Raw genomic sequence first — 12083 nt, forward strand, 5'->3', positions numbered from 1 at the left:
TATTGCGCCCCCTGGCTGAACTACATTCCAAATGAAAACCTAAACAAAAATATTGTCAAAGTATTTGTCTCAGCATTCTTATTAGTGGTAATCTAGTTATTTGTGGTGATTTTGCGCCATCTAGCAGCTTCCCTTAAAATAGAAATGATTTCGTAAATACGTGACGTCGCCGGTCAAAGTTCATTCTAATTCAGGAAGCTGATTGACAGAAGTGTGATTACGCTGTTCTCTAGGAAATCTTTTAAATTTCCTACTAACTCTCTTGAAAGTGTTCATGCCTCGGGAAGGCTTTGCTTGTAAGCATTGACTTAGAAATGTATTTAAGAATATATCGATAGAATGTTTTGAATGCTCGTTTAAATCGCGTTAGCCACGTTAGCTTCGAACGCTATTCTGTGTATCCTGGTCGATAGGCTAGGCTAGTGCATATCTGTTTGTATGGAATATGAGTAATGACAAGACACATTTATAATGTACTGTAACGTGCATAAGTAGACACCTGGCCGCTGGCTGACGGGTCGGACCCTTTAGTCGACTGGTTAACGTTGTCGCTTGTGGAGTGGGAGACATGGGTTCGCGTCCTGGCTGTGGCGACGGTCTCATAGACTGCCCCCTGAATTCGCTACATTGGTGTCAGAAGTGGGATGGTGAGACCGTAAGGCCATCGGAACTGTATGCACCCAGAGAAGTGAAGGAGCTGATATGCTTAAGCGCGGGGACGCGCTTCCCGAAGGGGGAGGGGTGGTGGTGGTAGTGTAACGTGCATGGATAAGTAGACGCGCTGGTTGACGGGTCTGACCCTTTAGTCGAGCGGTTAGCGATGTCTCCCGCGGCGCGGGCGATACGGGTTAGCGTCCCGGCCGCGGCAGATCCTGTGGTTGCCCCCTTAATTCTCTACAGTACATTTTGTGTTTGCAGTTTTACAAAAAAAAAAAGAACAACACTCCACTCCACTGAAGACAAGTAAAATCCTGGAAATTACATCTTGCCTTTGAAGTTCATTGGATGTGTTAGCTGTTAGCTGTCTGTCTAGTTGAGCGAATGGGCGTGAAATGAGGACAGAACAGTAAAAACGTGGCCAAGGAATGCAATACAGCCATCCAGTGCGGAGAGTGTGAAAGTGACAACCACATCTCTGCTCTTAATCCTGGACCGCCGCCGTCTCCACTTCCTGGGCATGGCGGGGAGGGAACAGAAACAACACCTCAGCCTCCTGTCTCGTCAAACTACATTGAAGTCTGTGGCGAGAGTCAGAGCACAAGGTCCTGCTCCAAGATCTGCGTAGTGAAGTTCTTCCCTAAAGCACACCTAGAAAGAGTGACGAGCATATGCTGTGCTTGACAACTAAAGTAACTGGTCTCTTGCCAGGTCTGACTTCTTTGACATGTACAGCATCAAGGGGACTGACTCGCCATTTACACACTGTACGTGTGCTGGAACAACAGAGATGACCGGGAGAAGGGCTATAGGCTTTATGGTGGAATCAATACATGGAGCTACAACAGTCACACTGCCTACGCTGATCGAGTGCAACAACATTCTAAGTGACAGAGCTGAAATACCAACTCCTGAGGCGGCACTACATCACCCTCACCTCAAGCCAATAGCACACTCTATCCCACCTCTCGATCCTAAAGCTAAGATCCTCCTACTCCTGGGTCGAGACCTACTTAGAGTTCACAAGGTGGGAGAACAACGGAATGGTCCACACGATGCCCCATATGCACAGAGATTAGACTTGGGATGGGTTATTGTAGGCAACGTCTGCTTAGGGGACACTCACAAGCCTGCAGCTGTTCATATTTACCGCACCAACATCCTTGAAAACAAACGCCCTTCCTTCTTCAGCCCATGCCCAACAAAAGTTCGTGTCATAGAGAAGTACAGGTCAAAGGCTGAGTACAGACTCTTCCCTGTCCCTGAAATGCTTACATCTTATGAATGCACTCTAGGAGCAACCGTCTTTAATACCTTCAAGGACGACAACAAAATAGGGCTCTCTGTTGAAGACAGACCTTTCCTGGATGTCATGAACAGAGAGATGTACATGGAAGATGGCAACAGCTGCGTGGCGCCACTCCCTTTCAGAACACCCTGCCAGCGCCTCTCTCACAATCGGGACCAGGTCCTTACACGGCTGGCCTCTCTCCAGCGCACACTGGAGAGAAGGCCTGAGATGATGAACCAGTTTGTCACCTTCATGCAAAACATCTTTGACTGTGACCACGCTGAGCCTGCTCCTCCACTCCAAAAGGGAAAGGAATGTTGGTATTTACCCATCTTTAGTGTTTACCATCCGCAGAAGCCAGGCCAGATCAGAGTGGTTTTTGATTCAAGTTCAAAGTGTCATGGTGTCCCCCTCAACGATGTCCTCTTGTCTGGACCCGACCTAAATAACGTCTTGGTAGGAGTCCTGCTGCGGTTCAGGCATGAGGTCATAGCAGTAACTGTGGACATAGAACAGATGTTTCACAGCCTTGTCGTAAGAGAAGACCATTGAGATTTTCTCTGCTTCCTGTGGCATGAGCACAATGATCCTACTAATGACATCTGTGAGTATCAAATGAAGGTTCATGTGTTCGGCAACAGCCTGTCCCCTTCAGTTGCTATATATGGTCTTCGTCGTGCTGCAGCTCATGGTGACGGAGATTCGGGTCAGATGCACGACGCTTCATTGAGAGAGTTCTATGTTGACGACGGACTCTTATCGAGGCCCACAGCTAATGAAGTCATCGATCTGCTGAAGCGGACGCAGAAGATGCTCGCCACATGCAACCTTCGTCTTCATAAAGTTGCATCTAACAGCATCGAAGTCATGGAAGCATTTCCTGTCGATGACCGCACCAAGGGGCTTAAAGATCTAAACCTGGATGCTGAAGCAACAGCCATTCAGCGAAGCCTCGGACTTAGGTTGGACCTAATGAAAGACACTTTCACCTTTCAAGTTGCTGACTCAGCAAAACCCTACACGCGCAGAGGTGTCCTAGCCACCATCAATGGACTTTTTGACCTGTTAGGATTTGCTGTACCAGTAACCATCCAGGGAAAGATGCTGCTCAGGGAGCTCTCAAGCGAGGCCTTAGATTGGGACTCGCCACTGCCCATAGAAAGGGAAGCAGAGTGGAATGCATGGAGAAGCTCTCTCAGTGATCTCAAACAGCTACACATTCTGAGACCATATGCTGCTGCTACAATTTCAACAGCCACCAGAAAAGAGCTACATGTGTTCTCAGACGCCTCAGTCAAAGCCATTGCAGCAGTCCCCTACCTCAAAGTCATTGACGCAGAAGAGAAGCCTCATGTAGGGTTTGTACCAGGAAAGGCCAAATTAGCTTTACAGTGTGCTCTTACAGTCCTGAGATTAGAACTCGGTGCTGCTGTTTTAGCTGTAGAGATTGCAGAGCTCATCACCAGCGAACTGAACTTTGTTCTCGATGCTACTGAATTCTACACAGATAGCAGTGTAGTCTTAGGATAATAAGCAACCAGACAAGGAGGTTCTATGTATATGTTAGTAACAGAGTGAAGCGTATCTGAAGAACCTCAGAACCAACGCAGTGGCGCTACGTCTCCACAAGCCGTAACCCAGCTGACATAGGCACACGCTCTGTACCTGCAGCTATGTTGGGTGATAGCGCCTGGCTCAAAGGACCTGCCTTCTTGTTACAAGCCAGCAGAAAACCAGAAGCTGAAGCATATGACCTTGTTGACTCTGATTCAGACACTGAAATACGAGCACTTGTCACTCACCTGTACACTTATGACTCTCAGCTCGGATCTCAGCGTTTTGAGCGTTTTTCTTCATGGAAGAAGCTGATCAGGGCCATAAGCTTGCTCATTCACATCGCTGAGTCCTTTAAAAGCAAAGATCAAGACCAGACTTGCAGTTCATGGCATCACTGCAAACAGCCGCCGCGCACAGTCGAAGAGCTGATGAAAGCAGAGGTCGTCATCATCAAATGTGTGCAGCAAGAGGCCTTTGAAGATGAACTTACCTGCATAGCCAGCGGAAAGGATGTTCCTGAACACAGTCCTCTACACAAGCTCAGCACCTACTGTGATGAAGATGGGAAGATCAGAAAGATCGAGGTGAAGGTCTCCAAAGATGGAGCCGTCAAGACTTGTGTCCGAGACGGTGCTCCTCATGTCACCTAAAGACTGACTGTTGCATAACTGTGTTTATGGTGAAGTTAATGCATCAGTAGTTCAATTGATAGTGGTATCTCACAATACCAGGCGGGGAGTGTCATGGCATTCTTATTTTAGTGGTAATCTAGTGTTATTTGTGCCATCTAGCGGCTTCCCTTTAAATAGAAATGATTTCGTAAATACGTGGTAGTCAAAGGGCCGTGACGTCGCCGGTCAAAGTTCATTCTAATTCCGGAAGCTGATTGACAGAAGTTGTGTGATTACGCTGTTCTCTAGGAAATCTTTTAAATTTCCTACTGACTCTCTTGAAAGCGTTCATGCCTTGGGAAGGCTTTGCTTGCAAGTATTGACTTAGAAATGTATTTAAGAATATATCGATAGAATGTTTTGAATGCTCGTTTAAATCGCGTTAGCCACGTTAGCTTCGAAAGCTATTCTGTGTAACCTGATTGATAGGCTAGGCTATTGCATATCTGTTTGTATGGAATATGAGATGTAATGACAAGACACATTTAATGTTTGTTTTCAGTTTTACAAAAAAAGAATAACACCCCATTGCTGAACTGAAGACAAGTAAACGCCTGGAAACTACCTCTTGCCTCTGAAGTTCATTGGATGTATTAGCCGTCTAGTAGGGCGAACGGGCGTGAAATGAGGACAGAACAGTATTTAAGAAGTACTTTTTTCTTGTTTTATGTGGGTTTTGATAGCTGTGAAATGACTAAGTCACACCATTGCCTTTCCTTAGAGCTCCCAAACCAGTGGATTTCACCGCGCCACTACAAACAGCAGGTATGACACGCTATTCATAAATATTGTCGAAACATTACCTGAAAGAGGAACACAAAGGCAACACAAAGAAACATTTGTGGTAAAAATGTGGAATTTAATATATAAAATATACAAATACATTTATTTAAATGATGTACCATTTCATCAATTCACTTCCAATATTATGTATAATAAAATGACTGATAGCAGAACGGTGAGATCATGTGTTGAGATCACCTACAGTCAACTAAAAACACTAATTTTGAAGCAATACACGTGAAAATAGCAATTAGTCACTTAGGGCATGCTTTTACCCAAAACCATGTAGAGACAAACTTATAAAATACAGAGTCGTCAGCATATTGGGAGACTAATGGTGAGAAGATAAACATTGTAATAGCATGTGTTGTTACGTCATACCAGAGGGCAGAGTAGCGAAACCCACAGGACAGACGGACACAGAGCACCGAGAAAACCCGAAGGCCGTTTTAATGCAGGAAAATAAATAGCACTGCCACAGGGATGATAACAGGGGGATCTCAGGTGGGGGGTTGTTATGACGATGTGCGTGCGCCTGGCTACCAAAGTCCGAATCCGTAGAGCGAGGGGCTGTCCAAGGAAGTCCGGGTCCGAGATCCAGGAATTCAAGTCCGAAGGGAGAGGTCCAGGGAGAGAGACGCGGGAGGGAGATCGCTGAAGAGGTCCGGGGAAAACGTGAAGGTCGCTGAGGAGCGAGGGAGACGCGGGGAGCTGTGGAAGTCGCGGAGGGAGGGTCTCAAAAACAGCGAGACGAAACACACATACACACACACACACACACACACACACACACACACACACACACACACACACACACACACACACACACACACACACACACACACACAAAACAGGAACACGGGAGTTCGATACTGAGGAACAAAACAACAGCGTGGGAAAAGGCAGGAGAAAAGGGTAAGCAGGTGTGTAACCACAACACATATCCCGTCATTACTGCTGCTCCTGTGCACTTAGATCCCCGTCCAAGTTCAGCTACATCCTATAACAACTTGTACACATTTTATTTGGTATTGAGGTAATCCAAAAGTAACGGAACGTAACCAAATTACATTACTTTAATATTGTGATACTTAGAGTAAGTTACTTAATACATTTTTGTATTGTAACGGGATACATTTATAAAGTAGCCCTGCCAACCCTCATTATTTCATTCATTATTTTTTCCCTTCTCAGTAAACATTATATTAATGGTATTATTAGTTAGTGCATATACAGATAATTTTACATCAAAATATGACACACACACACACACACATATATATATATATATATATGTGTGTGTGTGTGTGTGTGTGTGTATTTAGCTAGCCAATTACCCCACTCTTCTGAGCCGTCCCAATCACTGCTCCACCCCCTCTGCTGATCCGGGGAGGGCTGCTGACTACCACCCTTCTCCAATATACACTCACTGGCCACTTTATTAGGTACACCTTGCTAGTACCGGGTTGGACCCCCTTTTGCCTTCAGAACTGCCTTAATCCTTCGTGGCATAGATTCAACAAGGTACTGGAAACATTCCTCAGAGAGTTTGGTCCATATTGATATGATAGCATCACGCAGTTGCTGCAGATTTGTCGGCTGCACATCCATGATGCGAATCTCCCAGTCCACCACATCCCAAAGGTGCTCTATTGGATTGAGATCTGGTGACTGTGGAGGTCATTTGAGTACAGTGAACTCATTGTCATGTTCAAGAAACCAGTCTGACATGATTCGAGCTTTAAGACATGGTGCGTTATCCTGCTGGAAGTAGCCATCAGAAGATGGGAACACTGTGGTCATAAAGGGATGGACATGGTCAGCAACAGTACTCAGGTAGGCTGTGGCGTTGACACGATGCTCAATTAGTACTAAGGGGCCCAAAGTGTGCCAAGAAAATATCCCCCACACCATTACACCACCACCACCAGCCTGAACCGTTGATACAAGGCAGGATGGATCCATGGTTTCATGTTGTTGACGCCAAATTCTGACCCTACCATCCGAATGTCGCAGCAGAAATCGAGACTCATCAGACCAGGCAACGTTTTTCCAATCTTCTGTTGTCCAATTTTGGTGAGCCTGTGCAAAATGTAGCCTCAGTTTCCTGTTCTTAGCTGACAGGAGTGGCACCCGGTGTGGTCTTCTGCTGCTGTAGCCCATCTGCCTCAAGGTTCGACGTGTTGTGCGTTCAGAGATGCTCTTCTGCATACCTCGGTTGTAATGAGTGGTTATTTGAGTTACTGTTGCCTTTCTATCAGCTCGAACCAGTCTGGCCATTCTCCTCTGACCTCTGGCATCAACAAGGCATTTTCGCCCACAGAACTGCCGCTCACTGGATATTTTCTCTTTTTCGGACCATTCTCTGTAAACCCTAGAGATGGTTGTGCGTGAAAATCCCAGTAGATCAGCAGTTTCTGAAATACTCAGACCAGCCCGTCTGGCACCAACAACCATGCCACGTTCAAAGTTACTTAAATCACCTTTCTTCCCCATTCTGATGCTCGGTTTGAACTGCAGCAGATCGTCTTGACCATGTCTACATGCCTAAATGCATTGAGTTGCTGCCATGTGATGGGCTGATTAGAAATTTGCGTTAACGAGCAGTTGGACAGGTGTGCCTAATAAAGTGGCCGGTGAGTGTATGTGGAGTTGCCACCCGCTTCTTTTCACCTGACAGTGAGGAGTTTCGCCAGGGGGACATAGTGCGTGGGAGGATCACGCTATTCCCACCAGTTCCCCTTCACCCCGAACAGGCACCCCGACCGACCAGAGGAGGCGCTAGTGCAGCGACCAGGACACATACCCACATCTGGCTTCCCACCCGCAGACACGACCAATTATGTCTGCAGGGACGCCCGACCAAGCTGGAGGTAACATGGGGATCGAACCAGCGATCCCTGTGTTGGTAGGCAACGGAATATACCTCTACGCTACTCGGATGCCTTTTATTGCCTCTTATCAATCCTTGTGTTTATATGTGAAGATTGTTGTGTTGTAGTGTTATTCTATGTTAAGTACACTGAGAGAGCCATGAAACCGGAGTCACATCCATGTATGTGCAGACCTACATGCCCAGTAAGCATGATTCTGATATGTACAATATATAAGACAGTCAGGTGAAGTTGGGGGGGGGTTGTTAATGTAGTTACAGGACATAGCCCACTAGATTTAGCATCATAGTCCTTGCTGCTAATGATATACACTCACTGGCCACTTTATTAGGTACACCTTGCTAGTACCGGGTTGGACCCCCTTTTGCCTTCAGAACTGCCTTAATCCTTCGTGGCATAGATTCAACAAGGTACTGGAAACATTCCTCAGAGAGTTTGGTCCATATTGACATGATAGCATCACGCAGTTGCTGCAGATTTGTCGGCTGCACATCCATGATGCGAATCTCCCGGTCCACCACATCCCAAAGGTGCTCTATTGGATTGAGATCTGGTGACTGTGGAGGCCATTTGAGTACAGTGAACTCATTGTCGTGTTCAAGAAACCAGTCTGAGATGATTCGAGCTTTATGACATGGCGCGTTATCCTGCTGGAAGTAGCCATCAGAAGATGGGAACACTGTGGTCATAAAGGGATGGACATGGTCAGCAACAATACTCAGGTAGGCTGTGGCGTTGACACGATGCTCAATTGGTACTAAGGGGCCCAAAGTGTGCCAAGAAAATATCCCCCACACCATTACACCACCACCACCAGCCTGAACCGTTGATACAAGGCAGGATGGATCCACGCTTTCATGTTGTTAACGCCAAATTCTGACCCTACCATCCGAATGTCGCAGCAGAAATCAAGACCCATCAGACCAGGCAACGTTTTTCCAATCTTCTATTGTCCAATTTTGGTGAGCCTGTGCGAATTGTAGCCTCTGTTTCCTGTTCTTAGCTGACAGGAGTGGCACCCGGTGTGGTCTTCTGCTGCTGTAGCCCATCTGCCTCAAGGTTCGACGTGTTGTGCGTTCAGAGATGCTCTTCTGCATACCTCGGTTGTAATGAGTGGTTATTTGAGTTACTGTTGCCTTTCTATCAGCTCGAACCAGTCTGGCCATTCTCCTCTGACCTCTGGCATCAACAAGGCATTTTCGCCCACAGAACTGCCGCTCACTGGATATTTTCTCTTTTTCGGACCATTCTCTGTAAACCCTAGAGATGGTGGTGCGTGAAAATCCCAGTAGATCAGCAGTTTCTGAAATACTCAGACCAGCCCGTCTGGCACCAACAACCATGCCACGTTCAAAGTCACTTAAATCACCTTTCTTCCCCATTCTGATGCTCGGTTTGAACTGCAGCAGATCGTCTTGACCATGTCTACATGCCTAAATGCATTGAGTTGCTACCATGTGATTGGCTGATTAGAAATTTGCGTTAACGAGCAGTTGGACAGGTGTGCCTAATAAAGTGGCCGGTGAGTGTAGTCTTGTTGTTGACAGGTGATTCTGAGTGTATGCAAAGGATTTTGTGATGGAAAGTAGCATATGTCTATTCCACTATTCCAGGACATATTTCAGTAGCGAGACTTGTATTGTAACGCGCCACCAGCCTGTTTTAAATAGTAACAAGCAGCCTATCAGTGGGGTCATTTTGTAACCACAAGTCGCAGCAGTTTTAACTGAACATGTAGCCTAGCCTATAATTTAACGTCCATCTTGACACTTCAGCCTGTTTCTCTTAAATACCGGTGCTGGCCACTAGAGGGTGCTGATGGCCAAACAGTATGTCGATTTTTTTCCTCCCCCCCATGGCGCGCGCAACTGCCACCGTGGGTTATGTGTTGCGAAGACCTCAGAGGGACGTGTCGTAGGACGTGCTCTTAACTCATGTATGGACACACGGAGGACAACAAATAGCGTTACAGAGGTGAGGACATGGCAAAGCTAGCTAGCTATAGAGTTAGCCTGGTTTTACTCGTGACACTTTTAGGATATGACTAATCCCTGGAACATAATCGCTACCTGCTGGTCCCTCGCCTTCTCACCGAACACTGCCTTGCTCCGCCTCCACACATAACACAGGTGTACCGTGGGTCTGGCCGGGTTCGTGCTTGCTTACGTTTGGAAGCCTTGTAATGGCTGCTTCCTTTTTCTCTTTGTTTCGGCCCCTCTTTTGCTTTTTGAGAGTTTCTTGTCCATGGCTTTCTTTGGCAATGTCACTGCTGCGCGCTACTTTTGCATTAGTCTAGAACGTTAAAGCGCATTAACTAGCTTGGTTGTGATTGGCTAGTGAGCCCAGTCCCGGAAAACGCACGCAGCACGCGCTCATGCTTACCCCGCATGACAGGCACACAGGACCTGCGTGGATGTTTTGTGATGGTTCACCGGCCCACCGATGCGGCGGGCCACGACACCACTGATGGACTGCGCAACATTAACAAGTCAGTAAGATTCAGCTAACATGCAGAGAGCGAAATGGAGGGGCAGCGGGCATGGATGCTGAAATTACATTACTTTAATATTGTGCTACTTAGATGATCACAATAGACATTTTTCAACAGGTAATTGTAATGGAATACATTTAAAAAGTAACCCTCCCCCCAACCCATCCATCCATCCATCCATCCATCCATCCATCCATCCATCCATCCATCCATTATCCAATTCCCTCATTATCCCTCCCAACCCTGCCCTGGTAAATATCCTCCAGGTCTCCTGAAGCGCCGTGCTGAGGACCTCTGGTCCTCTAAATATGTGTTTCATGGTGTGTGTGTGTGTGTGTGTGTGGGGGGGGGGGATTTCTGCTTTTCCCTGGTGGCCCAGATGCTGAATTCACCCTTGACCGACACTTAAAACACGAACTTCCCAGATTTAAATCACATATTCTGGGAATTTATGGATATGAATTTTTCAGATTTAAATGTGGAACCTGAAATTTGGAAAGTTTAATTTTTAAAACAAAAAAAGAGTTAAAATATTCAACTCTATTAATTCGCTCCATCACAAAGAATATCAACTCACATATCACACATAAATAATAAAGATATCAGGAATTAAGAACACTTTGCGTTCCTGGTATCTTTATTATTTATGTAATAATAAAGATATAAAACCAATGAATAATATAGTAATATATAAATAATAATAAATAAATATCAAACTACATAATATAAACAATAATATAAACAATAAGGACCTAAAGAAAGGGATCCAGAGTTCTGTCAGCCATGTGACTGCACATTAGTCAGGCTCTCTGTGTGACACGACACCTGGACATTTGCTGCATGCTAGACTTTAGCAGTTCGACAGCGTAGCACCTGGAAAGTAAAGCGGTCATGGACAGTGCTGGTTGGCTGGCTGGCGCAGTATCAACCCCACCCTGTTATGCAGACAACACCTTAACATACACCTGCGGTGCTTACCTCCTGCAGGTAAGGGCTCCTGTGTAGCGGACGGCCTGAGCAGGAAGCAGGCCAGCACACAGACCAGCCACACGCCTCTCCTCTCCATGCTGGCTCCTCTGCAGCTCTGCTGACACAACAACGCCACAGACGCTTGGGGGTTTGTTTCTAGAGCTCCGCAACACAGCGCGATCCGGATCAGAGTTCAGGTCTCACTAGCAAATGTCATTACTTGTTATTTGTCAAATTATAAACGACTCGGTAATTGGTCCCAAAAATAGTCGATCTATTTCTTGTGTCCCTGTGAATTAAGTCCGTGTTTGGTCTAAGTCTTGATGTCAGTCTCGTTTTTTTCCAGTCCGCTGTTGCTGCTTTAAATTCGGGTGCGCTGTCATCCCCAGCGAACTGATTTGACATGCAGCTTTCTCCCGTCCGCCTCGCCCCGCCCCTTTCTGCCGCCCGCCTCGCCCCGCCACGCCCCTTTCTGCCGCCCGCCTCGCCCCGCCCAGCCCCTTTCTGCCGTCCGCCTCGCCCCCTCCCCCTCCCCAGTCTTCAGTCCTCAGAATAGCAGCGCCGCGTCCGCTTTCCCGGCGTCGTCTGTCTGCATGTGGGAGAGACGTCATGTCACTAGACAGGCTTCTGCTGCTGCTCCAGTCTACATTCTACTCTAGAACATTAATGTAACGCATTCAGGATCATCTTTAGAATCGAACGTTTAAGATCGTGTTTTTAGATCGTAACTTTGATGTCAAATCGTCAAAATGCACATATAACTTGTTAAA

General features: G+C 46.6%; 1 protein-coding gene across 1 annotated transcript in view; it reads right to left on the minus strand.

Moving 5' to 3' along the window:
- Positions 1 to 11694, minus strand: part of vwa1 (von Willebrand factor A domain containing 1) — a 55799-nt gene extending 44105 nt beyond the window's left edge. The window contains exon 1 of the mRNA XM_056274203.1: positions 11323 to 11694. Coding sequence (XP_056130178.1) covers positions 11323 to 11410 — 88 coding nt within the window. The 5' untranslated portion in view covers positions 11411 to 11694. The remainder of the gene's footprint in view (positions 1 to 11322) is intronic.
- Positions 11695 to 12083: the final 389 nt, after the last annotated feature.

This window comes from Lampris incognitus, chromosome 2 (genome assembly GCF_029633865.1).
Source record: "Lampris incognitus isolate fLamInc1 chromosome 2, fLamInc1.hap2, whole genome shotgun sequence".
In the NCBI taxonomy this organism is placed as follows: domain Eukaryota; kingdom Metazoa; phylum Chordata; class Actinopteri; order Lampriformes; family Lampridae; genus Lampris; species Lampris incognitus.